This window comes from Nycticebus coucang, chromosome 2, assembly GCF_027406575.1.
Source record: "Nycticebus coucang isolate mNycCou1 chromosome 2, mNycCou1.pri, whole genome shotgun sequence".
NCBI classification, from domain to species: domain Eukaryota; kingdom Metazoa; phylum Chordata; class Mammalia; order Primates; family Lorisidae; genus Nycticebus; species Nycticebus coucang.
Window position 1 is genome coordinate 116990455 of NC_069781.1, and position 21905 is coordinate 117012359.

Sequence of the window (21905 nt, forward strand, 5' to 3'; positions counted from 1 at the left end):
AGGAGCTTGGGCTCCGGTAGGTGGGAGGAGGCCTCTTGGACCTTAGGCTGCCCTTGGGTGAGCAAAGGGTGTCCAGGGCAGGGGCCCACCTTGTTCAGGCCACAGCATGTGGCATGTTCAGGGGTGATGCATGGGCATCTGAGCAAGGAAAAACATGCCACAGTTATACCCTCCTTGAAAGGCCCTCTGAGCCTCTGAGAGGAGCTTCACACCCCAAGGGCTTTTACAGGGGTCCTCAAACTAAGGCCTGCGGGCCACATGAGGCGGTGTGATTGTATTTGTTCCCATTTAGTTTTTTTACTTCAAAATAAGATATGTACATGTGCATAGGAATTTGTTCATAGTTTTTTTTTATTTTATTTATTTATTTTTTTTGTAGAGACAGAGTCTCACTGTACCGCCCTCGGGTAGAGTGCCGTGACGTCACACGGCTCACAGCAACCTCTAACTCTTGGGCTTAAGCGATTCTCTTGCCTCAGCCTCCCGAGCAGCTGGGACCACAGGCACCTGCCACAACGCCCGGCTATTTTTTTGTTGCAGTTTGGCCGGGGCCGGGTTTGAACCCACCACCCTTGGCATATGGGGCCGGCGCCCTACTCACTGAGCCACAGGCGCCGCCCCATAGTTTTTTAACTATAGTCCGTCTCTCCAACAGTCTGAGGGACAGTGAACTGGCCCCCTGTTTAAAAACTTTGAGGACCCCTAAGCCTTAGCCCATCCCAAGAAGTCAGCCATGCCAAGGACCTAGGGTCACCCAAGCAGTACTAGGAAATCTAGGGCGTCACAATGCCCTCATGCCATCCAACAAGCATGAGAAACAGCTTCCCTCCAGGACCCAGGATGCAGCCTTGTCCCTGGCTGGCCCTACTTGTAACAGGGCCCTGCTGCCTCATGGAATGCATAGGCTTGCACAGACCCCAAGAGCGGCAGCAGGCAAGAGAGAGGGTGCGGCAAAGCCTGGATCAGGGGATAGTAGTGAACATGGGGAAAAGAGGTAGAATGTCACAACATCCCTGACCCTTTACAGAAGGGTCAGGGAGGGGGTCACTGGGGCCCATCAAGTATTAGCTGCAGAGAATATTAGCTCTTCAGGACACCAGGGTGATGAGCAGGCCCAGCTCATTACCTCAGTCCCTGCCCGCACGGCTGTGCGGCACTCAGCCATCAGTTCAGGTACATACTGCTGCTTCTCACGGGCCACTGAGGAACTCCAGGTGGTCCCCAACAACTCACCTTGAGCCCAAGCCAGGGCAGTACAAGGGGTCTCCCCCCACGCAGTGAGGCCATGCCCACCAGCACACACTAGCCCAGGAGCAGGGTGAAGGAGGGGCAGATGAAATGAGGCAGGAGGCAGACACCATTGAGAACAGGGAGATGAGAGGAGGTGAACCAAGGCCTCAGAACACTACCCTCCTTGTGCCTGCCAGAGCCAAGGGCTACTAGAGGAGTACAGGTGAGTCACCCTTGGTCAGATCCAATACCCTTCTCTACTCAAGCAGATCAGGTAGGCCTTGACGTTCTCATCTGTAAAATGGGGCCACTCTAGATCCAATATCCTTCTCTACTCAAGCAGATCAGGTAGGCCTTGACGTTCTCATCTGTAAAATGGAGCCACTCTACCCACTTCACAGAAAGCCACACAGCATGGCTCCCAACTAAGGGAAGGCAGACACAGAGCTATGCTATGCACGGGGAGCCTCCCAGGCCAACAGACTTCTGCCCCACTGCCCCCTCCCTTGATTGTTGTGGACTGTGGGGATACTGTCCAGTTGCTGCCTGCCTCCTGCCTAGCTGTACAGCACCAGTAGCTATTCCACACATCTGCCATGGAAGCACTCACAGAATAGCCAAAAGGCTCTGCCTGGCACACCTGATGCCTAGCCATGGCCTTGATCTGGCATGAGTGCAGCCACCAAGCCCCAGCCTGAGACGAGGCTGACTGGCAAACAAAGGCCCCTACTATCACCCACCCCACCACCAAGACTTAAACTAACTCAGACCCTGGGGCCTCCTTCACTCCTCCAGTGAAGGAGGCCCCGTCTCGCCTCAAATGATCCACTAATGTCCAAAAGGCCAGTGGCCCCTGGTCAGCCCACACCTGACACTCACCCATAGCAGCTCCCCTATAGCTCCTATCTCTCCCGCCTCTTTCCCATCACCCTCTCTCTGCCATCAACCCTCTGCCCAGCCCCAGTCAAGGCCTTGGTAGACCACAAGCACCTAGCAGAGGAAGGGGGCTGCTCACTACTCCTGGTGGTTCTGGGGAGGCTCTATGGAAACTCTTGAGGGAGGCATGGTCAAATGTGCAGCAGAACATTCCTCTATAGACATTCCCAGGTGAAATGCCAATAGTCTTAAGGACAGCCCACACTGCCACATCCAATGCCAGTGTGGATGATGGGCTGGTCAGGCACAGGGTATGCATGGCATGCACCAACCTACTGCATGTTCCCACGGACACAAGTGGCTCTATGTCCATCTGGCACACCACAGAACTACCCCATTCCCAAATTAATACCTGGCACACTACCTTCCCCAAAACCTAGGGATAAGCAAACAGGAAGACTTTCAATTTAAAAAAAAAAAAAAAAAAAAAGCTCACCTACTTCCTTTTGCAATCCAGGGGTAATTACTGTGTAATTAAAAAGGAGGAAAAAAAAAAAAGAAAGAAAAAACCCAAATCAATAATTCAAGGAAACCTGCACTCTTTGGCCTCCCAGGCATGTCCAGAGCCCAGGGTGATGAGAGTGGTGTGACAGTAGGCAGGAAGGCCCTCTACACATAATGAAGTCCCACTGCAAACTGGACCAGGTGAAGCCAGACCACCCCAGACCCCTGGGAGTATGGGTACAGAACCAGCTGCCCTCAGGACCCCAATTGGCCCACAGTGCAGTCCTGCTGAAGACACAACTGGCCTCTTGGCCTCCAGATCCTGCTCTCCCACTGGGACCCTACTGTAGACCCCCAGCTTGCCTGCTCATTCAGCAGCATGGACAGCCCTCCCACTGAGGTCCACCAGTGGCTGCACAGTTCACCACAGGGGGCTGAACAAAACACTATGGGCCCTGGAGACTGGAGGAAGGTGAGTGCATGCCAGATGTGCTCTGGGTGCTGCCTGTCTGGGAAACTCATCAGTCAGTGGCTGCCCAGGCTGCAGCCTTTTAGTTTTGGTGGAGACCTAAGCAGAAAACGAAACAAACTACCACAAACATCCTCAAACTTCCCTCTTTCAAACCTGGGGAGCCCAGGCAAACAATCTGTCTTCTTCACAGAGGCCCCTTGGGCAGGGCAGGACAGCCCAGGAGTGATTCCATGCCCAGCTGCTGCCACTTCCACAGCCCTTTCCTTGATGAGGGCGAGTTACAGTGGTGGGGAGATTGGATTTCCCTCCAGACTGGAGCTTTCCTACTTTCCTACTCATCTCTCACACCCACGAGCCCACAGAGCCTCTGGGGGCCGGGAAACACCAAATGAGGCTCCTGCGTGCAGCAGGAATGGAGAAGGAAGACCCTAGGAGCCAAGGCCAGCCATATGGACGTACAGACAGACACGGCCGCCCCCAGCCCAACACTGGCCTAGGTGTGGGCTCCACTACGGGGCGACAGGGAGGGAGAAAACGCTGGACTCCACCTACACAGACAACCCTTCGGGCTGTCTCCTACAAACAAAGCCATCCAGAGGCCAGAGGAACGAGTACCAGTTGCCCCCAAAGCCACAATAATCCAGGGCGCCAGGATTCAGACAGTACCCAGCCCCTACTCCTAAAGAGAAAGTCTCCCCGAGAAAGTTGGGGCTACAGGCCCCGCTCAAACATCTCTCCCTCCCTCCCTGCCCGTGTGTTTCCGGAAAACAAAGCCGGTGGCCAGAGCGGAAGGGGGAGGGCGCCGCGAACCAGCCGGGAGTTCCCCAGCAGGCCCCGCAACAGGTCTCCCAGATCAGACCCCTCTGCCCCCAATCCCCCTGGCTCTACCCCTCAAAAGCTTAAGCACCACAAAGCGGAGAGGGGAGATACCAGCGGGGAGAACGGCCAGGACCAAACCGGCGGTAGAAAGGGAACACAAGGTAGTCAGGAGGCTCGGGACAGAGAACGGGTGGTGGGCGTGAGCGCAGGGGGCTAGGAAGAGAGGAGGCAGGACTGAGACTGAAGGGTCAGCGGAGGGCGGTGGGGTGCGGGGTCACCGGCGCGACGGGGAACTGGATGTGGGAGTCAGCGTGGGACGGGATCTGGGGGTGCGGGCTGCAAGGTCCGCGAGATGTAGAGAGGGCAGTGGGGTTCTCCGTGTAGGGGCTGGTACGCCGGGGTCCGGGAAGCGGAGTCAGCAGGGGCCCGAGCGTGCGGGTGGGAACTGGGGGTCAGGGACTGGGGGTCTCCAGGCCGCCGCGCTCTGGGCGCGGGGGCGGGGCGCGTGGCCGCTGTGGCCGACGAGCGCGCGCGTAGTTACCTGGGCTCCGCCGTGGCCAGGCCCGCGGGCGGCGGCCGGGCCGGCCTCAGCAGCGCGGCGCGGCCCCCCGCACCTGGCCCCGCGCCCGATCGCGCTCCGGCTCGAGCTCCGGCGCCCGCTCGGGCCCCCGCTCCGGCTCCCACGCCGCCTGGGCCGGCCTCCGCATGTTCGGAGCGGCAGGCGCCGGGCTCGCCGCGCTCCGCCGCGCCCGCTCCGGGGCCCGCGCGCCTTACGCCGCCAGCGTCGGCCAGCGGGGGGCGGTGGCCGTACGCTCAATACTGCGCAGCCGCGGCCGGAGCGCCGGGCGCGCGCGCTGCTTACGTCACAGCGCGGGGCGCGGCCTAGTCTCGGCCAGGCCTCTCGCACGCCGCTTTGCGACACCGGGAGGCGCTGCACTACGGCCGTCGTGCTTTGCGGCCGCGCCGGGGGTTCGTTGGGGGGCTGCCCGCGAGGACACCGGCGGCGCGCGGCCGTGGGGGCGCGCGCAGGCGGGGAAGGGGTCGAGAGGTTTACACGACCCTTAGGGGCGGGGCTTTGTTCCGGCCCCACCCCTTTGTCGCCATGGCGACGCGTGGCTGGTTGTCTTGGCACCTCCCCGCCGCCGCGTCTGTGATGTCACGGTCTGGCCACCTGACGTCACGGGCGGGCGGTGCCGCTGGGCGTGATCTGCGCGGGGCTGGTGGTCAGCGCCGGATAGAAGGATTCCCCAGCACAGGACGGCCAGGAAATGAGCTGATTAGGGGCAAGAGGATTTTTCCATCTGGGTTGTCTGGGCCAAGAGGGGAAAACGAACGACTCCAGGATGATGGTCAGTGCCCAATGGGCGAACGGTGGTGGCTTAGGCATCTCTGTGTCCTAGTTAGTGGTAACATGAACACGGAGCAAAGGACAGGGAGGGACCCGAGGCCGCTCTGCAGGGGGTCACCCATGGTGACTGGTCAAGTGTACTGCTGTGCTTGCTGTGCCAAGCACAGGCCCGGCTGCTTCTAGCACCCAGTAGCGCAAGTGTCAAAGTGCTTTCCCATGCACCGCTTTCTGCACCCCCCCAACTTCGTCTCTGTCTACGAAGACACCTGGGGAAGGACACAACTAGTCAAGGACCCGCGTGGCCAGGCCCTGATCCACCCCACCACAGGCGTGGAGTTCCATAAAGGCAACTGCAGAAATGTTCCCTGGGTGGGGAGGGAGCTGCAGAAATGCTCCCCCTCCGTATTCCATATACCTCATTTTTAAAGTTGGAGGAGACACATCCATTCAAAGATGTATGCATCACGTGCCTGCCAGTGCCTCTGAGAATAGAACAGTGAGCTAGACTCTTGGCATCATTTCCCAGGGAGTCCTCAGTGCAGGGGGGAGGGAGGAAGCATCGCAGATAATCTAATATAATGATATAAGGTGGTGTGTGGCTGAGTCCCTAAGAGAATGACACCTCCTTTGGGCAGATGGTCAGGGAAGGCTAAAAATTGGTTGTGACAAAATTGGGAGGAAGATTCCATGATCTCCTGTGGTACTCATGCCACATAGGGCTATAAAGAAAAGAACTGGGGGGTGGCGCCTGTGATTCAAGGAGTAGGGCCCCATATGCCGGAGGTGGTGGGTTCAAACCCAGCCCCGGCCAAAAAAAAAAAAAAAGAAAAGAAAAGAAAAGAACTGGGGAGGAGAATTGAACTTTAATGGGAAGGCTGAATGTCAATACATTTTAGGGGCCAAAACAGGCCCTCAGAGATGCAGGTTCTAGATCTTGTTCTGGCCCAATATAAGAGGCGGGCAATCCTGGCACAGTCCTTGTACTCTGTTAGTCCCCCTGAAGTGTCACTCCTTGAGGAAGCCTAAGCCACCTCCCTTGTTATCCTTTCTGGCTGCATCAGGGTGCTCTCCTTTCTGATCTGTACCACAGTGGAGTGTGTTTGTTTAATATTCATCATCTCCACTGTGCCCACATGTCTGGCACATAATAGAGGCTCAGTGTCCATACAGTGACTATATGCTGTGAATGAATGAATTAGTGAATCAGTGAACTCCACAGCCTCTCCCACATTTTTCAGAGTTTGGGTTTTATTTCCTCTCACTTTCCTGCCCCCCTCTCCTCTTGTCTCCCATTCTTGACTGTCAGGAGAACCTGCTCACAGTTGCTCAGCCCTCTGAAGGGACACTCCTTCTCCAGAGGTATTTGCACCTTAAACCCAAGTTTTGGCCTTCTCTCTCTAAAAGGATGGTTCCTGCGGAAAAAAGAATTCAGAGAGGAAGGTCAAGGCTGGAGATATGCCAGCAAGAGACTGACTACCCTCTCTGGTCCTCTGCAACTATACCCATAAATTTGGGCTAACGATAGCCCCCACGGGTATATCATGAGAATGCATGAATTAATGAGTGAAAAACTGCCAACATAAGGCCTTAAGCCTCAAACGAACCTATTTCTCTCTAATCACTTGGGATCATTGAAAAAACAAATGGCTTTTTGTGCTTTATTATTTTTAACCACTTCAAATGTGCTCCACATATTCCTGATTCCTTTCAGCTTTAATCAGGGGACACAAGGAAAACGGGGAGCAGGAAAAAGCCTCTTTGGGAGGTCTTAATAAAAACATTGTAAAGATGATGAGCTGCCTCTTCACCCTATCCTCCAGGAAGAAAAACAATATCTGGGTGGTGCCTGTGGCAAAGGAGTAGGGTGCCGGCCCCATATACTGGAGGTGGCGGGTTCAAACCAGGCCTCAGCCAAAAAAAAAAAACTGCAAAAAAAAGAAGAAAGAAAAACAATATCCCAGCCTCCCAGTTAATCCTAAACAGCTGTGGGTTTGGAGGAGGAAGCAGGCAGGAAGTGTCCCCATCTGTTCTGTACCTATACTTGTGTAAGAGACATGTCCATCTCTTCCCCCTGCTTGAAGAGACTAATAGGTTGGGGCCAGGCTGCATCCTGGTGTCCAGCATCAGCCTGGACAGGTGCCCTGCTTCACAATTGTTAAAATAGAGTTCAATTACTACTCCTTGCAGTCGGGTCTCTGTACCCAAGAAAATGCATACTCCCATTTTCTGGATGCGAAAACTGAGGTTTGGAGAGAGAGAATGGATTGCCCACTGTTTCCAAGATTTGAACCTCCAACACTGCTGTTCTTAATCAGTGGGCAGTGCTGCCTCCTTGTGTTATGTATATAGGGTCCTAGCATCACACCCAGACCCTAACCCCAGTGACTACAGCAAAGGAGGGTGCCCAGCTCATGGTGGAGCCTGGCATGACCAACTGGGACAGGTCACTCTCTTTGGAAGTTATGAGCAACGGAGTGAAAACTGAGGTCAGAAGACACATATGAGAGTCCAGGAAGAGCAGGTGTATTGGGAGCTATAAAGCAATTGGAGTCTTAAACCAGGCGCAGTGGTTCACGCCTGTAATCCTAGCACTCTGGGAGGTCAAGGTGGGTGGATTGCTTGAGCTTAGGAGTTTGAGACTAGCCTGAGCAAGAGTGAGACTTCATCTCTGAAAGAAAGGAGCCAGCACTGTGGCAAGGGCCTGTAGTCCCAGCTACTCAGGAGGCTGAGGCAAGAGAATTGCTGGAGCTCAGGGGTTTGAGATTGCTGTGATAGGATGTCATGGCACTCTACCAAGGGTGACCAAGTAAGACTCTGTCTCAAAAAAAAAAAAAAAAAAGCTGGGGACAGTGGCTCATGCCTGTAATCTGAGGCCAAGGCGGGTGGATTGCCTGAGCTCACAGATTCCAGACCAGATCCTGTCTCTAAAAAATAGCTGGCTGTTGGGCGGCGCCTGTGGCTCAGTGAGTAGGGCCCTGGCCCCATATGCTGAGGGTGGCGGGTTCAAACCCAGCCCCGGCCAAACTGCAACAACAACAAAAAAAAATAGCTGGGCGTTGTGGCAGGCGCCTGTAGTCCCAGCTGCTCGGGAAGCTGAGGCAAGAGAATCCCGTAAGCCCAAGAGTTAGAGGTTGCTGTGAGCTGTGTGATGCCAAGGCACTCTACCCAAGGGCGGTACAGTGAGACTCTGTCTCTACAAAAAAAAAAAAAAAAAATAGCTGGCTGTTGTGGTGGGCACCTGTAGTCCCAACTACTTGGGAGGCTAAGGCAAGAGGATCACTTGAACCCAAGAGTCTGAGGTTGCTGTGAGCTATGATGCCACAGCACTCTACCCAGAGTGACCAAGTGAGACTCTGTCTCAAATAAAAAAAGAAAGAAAAGAAAAGAAATTGGAGTCTTGAGAGCCAAGCATGGTGGCTCCACTACTCGGAAGGCTAAGGCAGAAGGATTGCCTGAGCCCCGGAGCTGGAGGTTGCAGTGAGCTGTGATTGCACCACTACATTCCAGCCTGGAAGACAGAGGAAGATCCCATCTCTTAAAAAAAAGGTGGGGGGGAGTGGGATTTGGACACAGACACACAGAGGAGATGGCCATGTGATGACAGAAGCACAGATTGGACCCAGGCAGCCACAAGCCAAGGGACACCTGAAGCCCCCAGAAACTGTAATAAGAAGGAAGGATTCTCCCTTGGAGCCTTCAGAGGAAAGACAGCCCTGCAGACACCTTGATTTCAGAATTCTCGCCTCTAGGATCATAAGAAACTAAATTTCTGCCAGGCACAGTGGCTCACACCAGTAATCCTAGCACTCTGGGAGGCTGAAGAGGGTGGGTCCCTTGAGCTCAGGAGTTTGAGGCCAGCCTGAGCAAGAGCAATATCCTGTCTCTAAAAAAAAAATAGCCAGGGGCTTGGCGCCTGTGGCTTAAGCAGCTAAGGCGCCAGCCACATACACCTGAGCTGGCGGGTTCGAATCCAGCCCAGCCCCGCCAAACAATGATGGCTGCAACCAAAAAATAGCTGGGTGTTGTGGCAGGCACCTGTAATCCCAGCTACTTGGGAGGCGGAGACAGGAGAATCGCTTGAGCCCAGGAGTTGAAGGTTACTGTGAGCTGTGAGGCCACAGCACTCTACCCAGGGTGGCAGCTTGAGGCTGTCTCAAAAGAAAAAAAAAGAAAAAGGGGCGGTGCCTGTGGCTCACTGAGTGGGGCACCGGTGGCGGGTTCAAACCCGGCCCCAGCCGAACTGCAACAAAAAAGAGCTGGGCCTTGTGGTGGGCGCCTGTAGTCCCAGCTACTCAGAAGGCTGAGGCAAGAGAATTGCCTAAGTCCAAGAGTTGGAGGTTGCTGTGAGCTGTGATGCTACAGCACTCTACTGAGGGCGATAAAGTGAGACTCTGTCTCTACAAAAAAAAAAAGGAGCCAGGTGTTGTGGCGGGTGCCTGTAGTCCCTGCTACTTGGGAGGCTGAGGCAAGAGAAAAAGAAAATTGTTCCTTTAGTTTGAGTTCTCTGTAGAATCTAGTTATCAGACCTTTGTCAGAAGCATAACCTGGGGCGGCGCCTGTGGCTCAGTGGGTAGGGCACCTGTCCCATACACTGAGGGTGGCGGGTTTGAAACCCACCCTGGCCAAACTGCAACAACAACAAAAAAATAGCCAGGCGTTGCGGTGGGCGCCTGTAGTCCCAGCTACTTGGGAGGCTGAGGCAGGAGAATCGCCTAAGCCCAGGAGTTGGAGGTTGCTATGAGCTGTGTGATGCCTCGGCACTCTACCGAGGGCAATAAAGTGAGACTCTGTCTCTACAAAAAGAAAAAAGAAAATTGTTCTTTTTCTTCAAAAAAGAAAAAAAGATCCCAATGAAGAAACGTTCACATGTCTTACTTCCTGTCTTAGCTCCAGAGCCTGTAAAGGTGAACCCACTGGGGCTAGCTGGGGGAGAGGAAGAAAGTTTGTTCCAGAAGGAACTGTCTGAGGGATCATTAAGAATTTCTGTGCAAGGACATAGGAAGAATCATCATTGTTGAAACATTTGTTTATATTTTCTAGGTCTGAGGAAAGAACAAGGTGCATATAAATGCTAAACAAGCACTGGCTTTTGACATAAGCAGCAGTAAGACAATTGCAAGTCATCAACACCAGACTTCCTCACTACAGCTTTAATTGGGCAACAGACTGATCTAACAATATTCCTCCTGAGAGACCAACTATGGACTGCTATACATTTGAGTGTCTTCATGCCTCTGATTTACCTTCTGGAACCTAGTTGTAATGCATTTCAACATTCATTTCCACCCCTGAGTATGGATTACATGTGATACGCAGGAATAAATCTCTATTCCTACGTTTATAGATCCTCATTTTTCAAGTGGATAACTTAAGAGACCATCAGAAATGGAATTCTCTAAGTATTTTATTGTGCAACCTAGCTTTTTGAGCTAGTATACAATAGTTACAGTCTATTACATAATAAAGTTGCTTTTTTTGAACTTAAAAAAAAAAGAAAAGAAAAAAGGAAATTTCTGACTACTCAGAAGGCTGAGGCAGAAGGATTACTGAGATATGAGTTCAATGCTGCAGTGAGCTATGATCACACCATCATACTCCAGCCTGGGCAACAAGCAAGACCCTGTCTCTAAAGTAAATAAGTAATAATTAAATAATAAATGTCTGTGGTCGTAATCCACCCTGTCTGTGGCACTTTGTTTCATCAGCCTCAGGGTAATCCAGGCACTGTCCAGTCCTGTTTGGCCTATGGAGTGTGTGCGGTGGTCGTTTCCAGCATCATAACCATGGGTCCAGGGCGGCGCCTGTGGCTCAGTTGGTAAGGCCTCGGCCCCATATACCGAGGGTGGCGGGTTCAAATCCGGCCCCTGCTGAACTGCAACCAAAAAATAGCTGGGCGTTGTGGCGGGCGCCTGTAGTCCCAGCTGCTCGGGAGGCTGAGGCAAGAGAATCGCTTAAGCCCAGGAGTTGGAGGTTGCTGTGAGCTGTGTGATGCCATGGCACTCTACCAAGGGCCATAGAGTGAGACTCTGTCTCTACAAAAAAAATAAATAAATAAAAAATAACCATGGGTCCTGCCTTCCTGCCCCCCAGCACCCGGAGACATGCCATTTGTGGTCCTCACAGCTACCTTTGGAGCTAACACAATGTTCCCAGCCACCCATCCATCCCAAGGGCAGGTGATACATTCCAAGAGATAAACTTCAAAAAATAAATTACAGGCTTGGTGCCTGTGGCTCAAGTGGCTAAGGCGCCAGCCACATACACCTGAGCTGGTGGGTTCGAATCCAGCCCGGGTCCGCCAAACAACGATGGCTGCAACCAAAAAATAGCCCGGGGCGGTGCCTGTGGCTCAAAGGAGTAGGGCGCCGGCTCCATATGTTGGAGGTGGTGAGTTTAAACCCAGCCCCTGCCAAAAACTGCAAAAAAACAAAACAAAACAAAAAACAAAAAATAGCCCGGCATTGTGGCAGGCGCCTGTAGTCCCAGTACTTGGGAGGCAGAGGCAAGAGAATCACTTGAGCCCAGGAGTTGGAGGTTGCTGTGAGCTGTGATGCTACGGCACTCTACCCAGGGTGACAGCTTGAGGCTCTGTCTCAAAATAATAACAATAATAATAATAAATTACAATGGATTCCTGGACAGCTTGATACAGACAGAGTCACCTGGTTGCTGGTGCCTGAGGCAGGGAGCTCAGCTGCCCTTGTCAGAAGTTCTGCAGATGGTGTGGGGGTGATTCCTGTTGGGAGTGAAGGAATTCATTGCTTTGTGGTCATGGGAGCAGAAGCTAAGGGTGACAACCCAATCTCATTATTCTCTGTGTCTGCCATCACAAAGGCCCCCAGACTGGGGGACTTACTTAGACCTCAGAAACCTAAGTTCCCTCGATTCCTGAGGCCAGAGTGGCACAGCAGGTGTGTGCAGGGTATGCTCGCCCTGGCGTCCTTGGAACGTGACAGCATCACTTCCATCCCCATGCAGTGTTCTCTCTGAGTGGCTCTCTGTGTCTACATCTCCCCCCTCCTTTTTTTTTTTTTTTTTTTAAGTATTTGTCCTATGTTCAAGGACAGTTTTTTTATTTTATTTTTTATTTTTTGCAGTTTTGGGCTGGGCGGGTTTGAACCCGCCTTCTCCGATATATGGAACCGATATATGGGACGGGCACCCTACACCTTTGAGCCCCAGGCACCACCCACACATCTCCCCTTTTTATAAGGATGCCAGTCATTGGATTAAGGTCCATCCTATTTCTTTTTTTTTGTAGAGACAGAGTCTCACTGTACCGCCTCGGATAGAGTACCATGAGGTCACACGGCTCACAGCAACCTCCAACTTCTGGGCTTACGTGATTCTCTTGCCTCAGCCTCCTGAGCAGCTGGGACTACAGGCGCCCACCAATTATCTTTTATCTTTTTTTGTTGTGTTGTTTGTGTTTTTTTTGCAGTTTTTGGCTGGAGCTGAACCTGCCACCTCCAGCATATGGGGCCTGCACCCCACCCCTTTGAGCCACAGATGCACCCCAGTTTCTTTTTTTTTTTTTTGGCTGGGGCTGGGTTTGAACCCGCCATCTCCAGCATATGGCCAGCGCCCTACCCCTTTGAGCCACAGGCGCCACCCCGGCTATTTTTTGTTGTTGTCATTTGGCAGGGGCCAGGTTTGAACCTGCCACCCTTGGTATATGGGGCCGGCACCTACTCACTGAGCCACAGGCGCCACCCTTGATTTATAATATTTTATAATGATGCAAATAGTACTCAGTTTGTTTACTCAACCACCCTAGTCTGCTAAACGGATACAATGGGTGAATGTCACACCAAGCTACTCACTCCACACACACAATGGACTCACTCCATATTCCTTTGTTCATTTCAACCTTATAGTTAGTTGCATTATTTTTACTTTGTCATAATATGTCACAGTGGTACCCTGGCCTCCCATTTTTTGTTGTACATTTCTACACCCACTTGCCATCCAGCAAAGCTCCAGAAAGAGTAGATGGGTCCACCACTCCCTGAGTTCTTGCATGTCAAACTTAGACTTCTCCACCATGAAATATTATGCAGCCTTAAAGAAAGATGGAGACTTTACCTCTTTCATGTTTACATGGATGGAGCTGGAACATAATCTTCTTAGTAAAGTATCTCAAGAATGGAAGAAAAAGTATCCAATGTACTCAGCCCTACTAGGAAACTTATCTATGGCTTTCACATGAAAGCTATAACCCAGTTATAACCCAAAAATAGGGGCAAGGGGGAAAGGGAGGGGAGGGAGGGGGGAGGTGGGAGGAGAGAGGGTGATTGGTGGGATTATACCTGCGGTGCATTTTACAAGGGTATATGTGAAACTTAGTAAATGTAGAATGTAAATGTCTTAACACAATAACTAAGAAAATGCCAGAAAGGCTATGTTAACCAGTGTGATGAAAATGTGTCAAACGGTCTATAAAAATCATTGTATGGTGCCCCATGATCTTGTGTGATCTTTGTCTCTTGTGTTTTATTTTTTCACCTCCCACCATTCCAATTTGGTACATTTACTCTTCACGCTGGCCAACCAAACCTGTAGTCAGGTGTGGCCATGAGACAGAAGCAGAAGCAACAGGCCATGCCCAGGCCCATGTGAACCCTAGCACACACTCTGTTCATGCCTCTCTGCCACCTGGAGGGCAGAGGACATGGGCCTGGGAGGGTGGAGTCTGAGATAGAAGTCGTCTCTGGATCACCAAGTGGAACAGGTGCCTGGAATACTGCCTGGTCACCTGCCTGTAGCAAGAAGTAAACGTCCCTGAAGTCTGTGCCACTGAGCGGTGGTGGGGGGTGGGGGGGCTTCCTCATTACAAAAGCCCAGCCATGCTAACGATTAACACACCACAATGACCAAGTGTGTAACTAAAATGACTGGGATGGGTCTGGCTTCAGGCATGGCTGCAACCAGGGACCACTAAAGTTCAATGCCTATGGGCCTTTCTCTTGCTCATTTTGCATCTCTCAGTGTCTTTCTGTTCTGTCTCTTTGCCTCCATCTGTCCCTGTCTCCCTGTCTCTTCCTCTTTCTGTCTCTCTCTGTCCTTATCTCTCTTCCTCTCCCTGTCTCTCTCTTCCTTTGTCTCTGTTCCCCTCTTCCTTCTCTTTCCGTCTCTGTCTATCTCTCTCTGTCTCTCTTCCTCTCTCTGCCTGGGCCTCTTTCTTTCTCTGCAAACATGCCTCTTCCATCAATGGTGAGGATGGGGAACAATGGTTTTGTTTAGCAACCCTGGAGAAAAACAGAGTTCCTCTCACCCACTACCATTATAAAACCTCAGGAATGTCTCTGACCACTGGCATTGGGTCACATGGGCCCAAGTGGGATGATAGCCAGGCCTGGGTCAGGCACCATTTTAGTGGCCATAAGGTTGGAATCTATGAGGGGCAGCTCCTGGGGCATAGGAGGGGAAAGGGCCAGAATCCCCTTATGGGGAAGAGCCACTGTAAAAGAAAGGGGAGGACCTGAGCAGATGGCCCACTGCCCAGATCCTTGGGGAGGAAGAAGAGAAGGACTTGAGCAGATGGCACCACTGTCCAGGCTGGCGGCATGTCCAGAACATCTCCAATTGCAAGATCCTAAATTGGCTTGGTGCCCAGGCATGGCTCCACCAGCCTCACAGCCCTTCCTTCAAGGGGATGGTCCCAGTCATCTCATGGTCAGGATAAAACAGAAACTAGCCCTGGACGGCAGGTACCAAGTGACTCATGTGAAATGAGCATGTGGCTTGAAATGTACTGAAAATGTGCATGACCTTGCTATTTTCCTGAATTTATTCTGGGAACAAGAGACAATGCTAATGCCAGGCGGAACATGGGGGCAGAAGGGAAGATCTGAGCCTGTGGCCCTTGGGTGAGTCTCTGGGCCTCAGCCTCATCTGTAAGAGGATGGAACTGGACAAAGCCTAGATTGTCAGATTGGTTTTCTTGTGCCACTTGATTAATTAGTGATGTCTGCTCTGTGCACAGGAGGGAGAGCAAGGAAAACAATACTGCTTGGTGATGTCTGCCCCATGCACAGTAATGAGGAGGGCAGAGTTTACAACACTGGTGATGTCTGCCCTGTACATAGGCAGGCCAGCTCAATTCAGTTACTTACTTCCTAAGACTAGGGCACCTATGATGGTCCCTACAATACCCACATTCTTACATCAGTGATTCTAGAACTTTCCTCTACTTCCCCATTTGAAATCATTCTGGAACTTTGGGAAGATTGGCACAACAGCCCCAGGTAGTGTTAACACAGACTTTGGGAGAAAAAGGCCTGAGTTTGCCGCCAGCAGTGGGACCCCTTCACAACTGAGGAACTGGGTCTGCCCAGCGCTGTTGCCAACATCCAGCCCAGAGGATGTCATGAAAAGGGTGGGTATGAGGGGTGATAAAGTGGCTGCCCTCATCTACCCCACTGAGGTTGAAGTGATGTGGCCAAAAACTCCAACCAGGCTGAGGTTGGAGTGATGTGGCCAAAACCCAAGGGATGGACCCAGCACAATGGCTCACATCATAATCCCAGGACTTTGGGAGGCCAAGGCAGGAGGATCACTTAAGAGGTTGAAGGCTGGGCGCAGTGGCTCACACCTGTAATCCTAGCACTCTGGGAGACTGAAGCGAGTGGACTGCCTGACCTTACAGGTTTGAGACCAGCCTGAGCCAGAGTGAGTCCTCATCTCTCAAAAATAGCTGGGTGTTGTCCCAACTACTCGAGAGGCTGAGGCAAGAGAATTGCTTAAGCCCAAGAGTTGGAGGTTGCTGTGAGCTGTGACACCACAGCACACTACTGAGGGTGAAAGTGAGACTGTCTCAAAAAAAAAAAAAAAGTTTGAGACCACCCTGGGCATCACAGCAATACGCCCTATCAGAAAAAAATATTTGTAAATATAAAAAATTAGTTTTTTTCACAGAGTCACACTTTGTTGCCCAGGTTAGAGTGCCGTGTAGCTCCCAACCTCAAACTCTTGGGCTTGAGCAGTCCTCTTGCCTCAGCCTCCTGAGCAGCTGGGACTATAGGCATGTTCCACAACACCCGGCTAGTTTTTCTATTTTTAGCAGAGACAGGGTATTGCTCTTGCTCAGGCTGGCCTTAAACTCCTGAGCTCAAGCAATCCACCTGCCTCAGCTTCCAGAATGTTGGGATTACAGGCACGAACCACTGCTCCTGGCCTTATATAAAAAATTTTAAGAACAAAACATGAAGGGACGGAACAGCAGTGGTATGTGCATGTGGCATGAAGCCAGCGCCAGCCTAGTGTGTGATGTCCTGGTCCACATGTGCTTCTGCTAAGATCTGGACTTCAGACAGGGTGAGGCCCTCACCCAAGGTGAGAGGGGCATCTTGGTGACCAGACTTCTTTCTGGGCCACAGGCTCACCCCTAGCTTTATTCTGCCGGTGGCTTTGTGCTTGGGCATCATTCCTCAAACCAAACACACTTGTGAGGCCGGGTGTGGGTGGCTCATGCCTGTAATCCTAGCATCCTGGGAGGCCAAGGGAGGTGGGTAGATTGAGTTCATAAATTTAAGACAAGCCTGAGCAAGTGCATGAGACCCCATTTCTAAAAATATCCAGGCATTGTGGTGGGCACCTGTAGTCCCACTACTCAGGAGGCTGAGGCAAGAGGATCACTTGAGCCCAAGAGTTTGAGGTTGATGGGAGCTGTAACACCATGGCACTCAACCCCAGGGTGACTGAATGACTCTGTCTCAAACCCCCCCTCAAAAAATAAAAAACACACATGGGCACACAGGCTCATATACCACAAACACAGCCCTGAGCACTGTCTGATACAGAAAGATTTATTTCTAGGATAACTTCACATAACAAAAGACCCCACAATGCTGTGAGGGGCAAAGCATGGTGGAGGGCAGGCAGGGACTGCCAGGAGACCTCAAGGCTCAAGCACCTGCCACCAGCCACCATAGCATGCTGATACACAGCCTTGTGGCCAGAGGAGCTGGTGCTTTCCACAGGAGGTCAGCCAAGGCATCACCCCAAGATGTGGATCTGCAGCAGGGTAGGTTTTCTATCCTGGCTGCCTTGCCCCAACCCCAGGCACTGTGGCCACCTTTGGGCACCAAGGGTGTTTGGCACAAGCAACCAAAGCAAGCAAGCACTGGAATACAGGGTTGTGCTGGAGAGGGCCCAGTCCAGTGTGGCTGGGTTAGGGGCTGGGCCAGTGCCCACAGTGCCCCCCACAGCATAGCTGGCAAGCAAGAAAAGGTGGCTCAGAAAAGGTTTCTCTCTGACCTAAAAGTTATCAAAGGTTCTGTGGAAATCCCCGAGAGATGCATCTCAGCTCTTTCAATAAGGACAAAACTGCGTAAAGAGTTAGAAAGATGGAAGGGAAGAAAATAGTGATGGTTTGCTGAAATTCCTTGGTAAGGCACAGAGATTTGTCACATCTCAATTCCTTGGAAAAGGCCACTCTTGAGGGGCTCCGTCTCCTGAGAAACTGTCTGCTTCCTGCAGACTTAAAAGGGTTCCTCAGCTCCTGATGTCTTAATCAGGAGCCTCCAGATTTGGGGTATCATTCTCCTGTGTTGAGGATACACAGCCCCACAGGCACTCTGTGGAGATGGCAGCTATTTTCTTCAAGAGTCATTGGGTCCAGGGGATGCCGTGCACCTTGCCTGGTTGGGCCAGCCTCTCTCCCCTCCACCAAAGGAATTGATTCCTGGATTTGGAGCATAGGCAGGTCTTGCCCAAGGTCCCTGGTCAAGAGAGGGAGACCCCACAACTGTGCCCTCAAGCCTGGGGCAAAGGAGGAGACTGGGAGGAGGAGGACAGGGAGCAGCAGAGACCACCCCTATTCAGGTGGCTGATCTGCCTCTAGCCATTGTGGGCTGATCCCCAAGAGCCATCAGATGCAGGCAGATAGGGACTCAGAAAGATGATGAGAATATTGAAGACAAGGCTGCACATCAAGCCCCTCTGTCACCCCAGGGGATGGGAAAGCCTGGTGCTGTGAGGCCTCCTGGTTCAGGGTGTCTGCCCCGCTAATGGGGGGCAGAGCAGTGAGTGCCAGACAGACCCCACAGCCAGGGTACTCCACCTTCTCCCCAGGAAGACCAGTGGGTCAGGTCTCCATGACCTGATGAAACAAAGCTGTGGTTGCCATGTGGCAGATGTCAAGGTGACCACACATTTTCAGAATTCAGGAGTGTCCTCCTGCTGGGCCATGCTTTCAAGGAGCCCCCGAGGGCCACCACCCACTTTTGCCATCCCAGCTGGGGACCCTCTTGGGAGGGCTGTGGGGACAGACTCTCAGGCTCTCCAGACCAAGGGAGTGAAGAGGAAGAGGCAGTGGGCAGCAGCAGGGCTGGTCGACACCATCTAGGGCCACTGGCTGCCACCTCCTGGGTAGCTGGGCACAGTAGGGTACTCGGGCAGGCTATTTCCTGAGAAGTTGTTGTATTGGGCTTCCCTTGATGGCGGGTTCCGCCAAATGCCTGTGTTCCATTCTGTGTGTGCCTTCTGGAAGCTTCCACCAGCCCCTCGGTAGATCTTGTGCACCTGTAGGGAAGGACGACAAGAAGGCAAGGAACAGAAACTCAGTGCAACTGTGTAGACAGAGATCTGCTCTGTCAAGCAAGACCTGTCTTCTTTGTTGGATCTGTACATCAACAGGATTTCACTGCACACTGCTACACTGATCTGTACACTTGCCATACATGACTGCTTCATACCACAAGGACAGAACAGTCCAGGTAACACTCCTATCTCCCTGCACTGCCACCACACACCATGGGCACAAGACACTCCGCCAAGTACCAAACATATCACCATACCATGACATTCCAATATTAGTAAACATCCATCTTTTTTTCTTTCTTTTCTTTTTTTTTTTTTGAGACAGAGTCTCATTATGTCACCCTCAGTAGAGTGCCATGGCATGACAGCTCACAGCAACCTCAAACTCTTGGGCTTAGGCAATTCTCTTGCCTCAACCTCCCATGTAGCTGGGACTACAGACACCCGCCACAACACCTGGGCTATTTGTTGTTATTGGCAGGCCTGGGCTGGGTTAGGGCCCATTAGCCCCAATGCATGTGGCTGGTGCCCTGCCCACTGAGCTATGGGCACTGAGCCTGTAAACACCCATCTTTAATGCATGGTATAGTGTGGGTTATTTCCTATGGAGTTACATGGCAGAGCCATATATTATGCAAACAAAACTATCTATGCTGAAGGAGTGTGACCTATCCCTATACCAGCAGTCAACACTGCAACATTCCCACATCACAGAAAACAACAGTCAGGAACATTAAAATCAGTCAGGAAAATTAAACTGAATATCTCATTATAGCAGGGTATCCTCAGAAAAATAAGAGTGAAAATGCAAGCCAGGCACTGTGGCTCATGTCTATAATCCCAACACTCTAGGAGAGGCTGTAACAGGTAGATTGCTTGAGCTCAGGAGTTTGAGAACAGCCTGAGCAAGAGTGAGACCCTGTCTCTACTAAAAACAGGAAAACTAGCCAGGCATAGGGGCAGGTGCCTATAGTCCCAGGTACTTGGGAGTCTGAGGCAAAAGGATATCTAGTGCCCCAGAGTTTGAAGTTGCTATAAGCTATGACACCGTGGCACTCTACCTAGGGTGAAAGAGTGAGACTCTGTCTTAAAAAAAAAGGAAGGGAGGGAGGGAGGAAAGGAAGGAAGGAAGGAAGGAAAGAAAGAAAAGAAAATACAGCTGCTACTAGAGTGAGCTTTCCAGCATTCACAGGTCAGTACATGGTCAGCGGGCAGGAGTACCATCTGCTGTGTGTTAGTCAAATAGTGTTTGGTGGCACCAGCAGAAGAAATGGTTGGGAGAAAATAAAGCCGTCGGGTGGCACCTGTGGCTCAAAGGAGTAGGGCGCCAGCCCCATATGCTGGAGGTGGCGGGTTCAAACCCAGCCCCGGCCAAAAACTGCAATTAAAAAAAAAAAAAAAAAGAAAGAAAGAAAAGAAAAGAAAGCCATCTAAGGCCACTGGCCTTCATAGAGGAACCTCCACCTTTAATGATGCAGAAACCAAAGCTCACTGCTCCTAAACTGATTACAGGGAGTCTCTGTGGAAACTTGAGGGAATGTAGAGGATCCAAAACCAGGGACTTGGGACCCTCGCCCAGAGCACTGACCCCTGCCTGCTTTCTGGAGGCCGGAACTCCTGGATTTGTACAGCCCATGGAATAATGCCTTTCCTTCATGGAAGGCGCTGGTCCTGCATGTGAGTTTTGTGGCCTCTTTTCCTGCTGAGTATGAGCCACATGACCACTTCTTTGGCACCACTGGTCAATGCCACATGGCCAGGGCTGGGCCTTGGCTGCTTGCTGGGCTCTGGAGGCAGGCACTGGTGTGCAACCCTCACCCAACATCTGCTGCCATGTAGAGTGGCTTCAGGGTACTCAATGAGGCCCCTTGGATATGGCTTGGCGAAGGACATGCACAATCTGCTTGTTATGACAACTGGTTGGTTGCTGACCCCTGCTCATCTCTGGGCACTTCTGCAATGGATTCTTTGGCAAAAGCTGCTGGGGTTGGAGCCCGGGATCCTTACCACACAGAAAGGACACACCAGTGTGCTCCTGGCCACACCTCTGGGACCACTAGACTATACTACTTCTAGAAATTGTGGCAACTTCAATAAACAAAAGCATGGCATTTTTACTTGATGTTGTTATTAGCCTAGATGAACACTTTATTTTCTTTCTTTTTTTTTTTTTTTTTTTGAGACAGAGCCTCAAGCTGTCGCCCTGGGTAGAGTGCCATTGCATCACAGCTCACAGCAACTTCTAACTCCTGGGCTCAAGCGATTCTCCTGCCTCTGCCTCCCAAGTAGCTGGGACTACAGGCACCCGCCACAATGCCTGGCTATTTTTTGGTTACAGCCATCATTGTTGTTTGGCAGGCCCAGGCTGGATTTGAACCCGTCAGCTCAGGTGTATGTGGCTGGCACTTTAGCTGCTTGAGCCACAGGTGCCGAGCCGAACACTTTATTTTCTAATGGAGCTTGTGGCTGGTAATTCGGATGGGCCCCTACACAACACACCTCACTGACAGCAGGAACTCCTGGGCCTAAACTGCTCCTGTAAACACCATGGTCTATGCCCAATCCCTGCTTTCCTCTAGAGCAGTGGTTCTCAACCTTCCTAATGCCTCAACACTTTAATACAGTTCATGTTGTGGTGACCTCCAACTATAAAATTATTATTTATTTATTTTTTTTTTTGTAGAGACAGAGTCTCACTTTATGGCCCTCGGTAGAGTGCCATGGCCTCACACAGCTCACAGCAACCTCCAACTCCTGGGCTTAAGTGATTCTCTTGCCTCAGCCTCCTGAGTAGCTGGGACTACAGGCGCCCGCCACAACGCCCGGCTATTTTTTGGTTGCAGTTTGGCCGGGGCCGGGTTAGAACCCGCCACCCTCAGTATATGGGGCCGGCGCCTTACCGACTGAGCCACAGGCGCCGCCCAACTATAAAATTATTTTTGTTGCTACTTCATAACTGTAATTTTGCTACTGTTATGAATTGTAATGTAAATATCTGATATACAGGATGTATTTTCATTGTTACAAAGGGGTCATGAACCATAGGTAGAGAACCGCTACTCTAGAGTCTGGAATCTCGGCATGGGCTAGGCAGGGGGACCACATGATGAGTCT

The 21905-nt window shown here is 51.7% G+C and overlaps 2 protein-coding genes and 1 non-coding gene across 5 annotated transcripts in view; 1 reads left to right on the top strand and 2 right to left on the bottom strand.

Annotated features, from left to right (window-relative positions):
- Window positions 1-4698, bottom strand: part of CSNK1G2 (casein kinase 1 gamma 2) — a 34479-nt gene extending 29781 nt beyond the window's left edge. For both annotated transcript variants that reach the window (XM_053581195.1, XM_053581175.1), the window contains exon 1: window positions 4443-4698. The gene's annotated coding sequence lies outside the window, so the exon portion shown is untranslated. The remainder of the gene's footprint in view (window positions 1-4442) is intronic.
- Window positions 4699-10094: 5396 nt separating this feature from the next.
- Window positions 10095-10220, top strand: LOC128580139 (small nucleolar RNA SNORD22). The gene has a single exon (XR_008378476.1). It is a non-coding gene; the product is annotated as a small nucleolar RNA SNORD22 (small nucleolar RNA).
- A 6789-nt stretch (window positions 10221-17009) lies between these two features.
- Window positions 17010-21905, bottom strand: part of SCAMP4 (secretory carrier membrane protein 4) — a 28879-nt gene continuing 23983 nt past the window's right edge. For both annotated transcript variants that reach the window (XM_053581246.1, XM_053581250.1), the window contains one exon: window positions 17010-18773. In XM_053581246.1, the coding sequence (XP_053437221.1) occupies window positions 18594-18773 (180 nt within the window). In that variant the 3' untranslated portion in view covers window positions 17010-18593. The remainder of the gene's footprint in view (window positions 18774-21905) is intronic.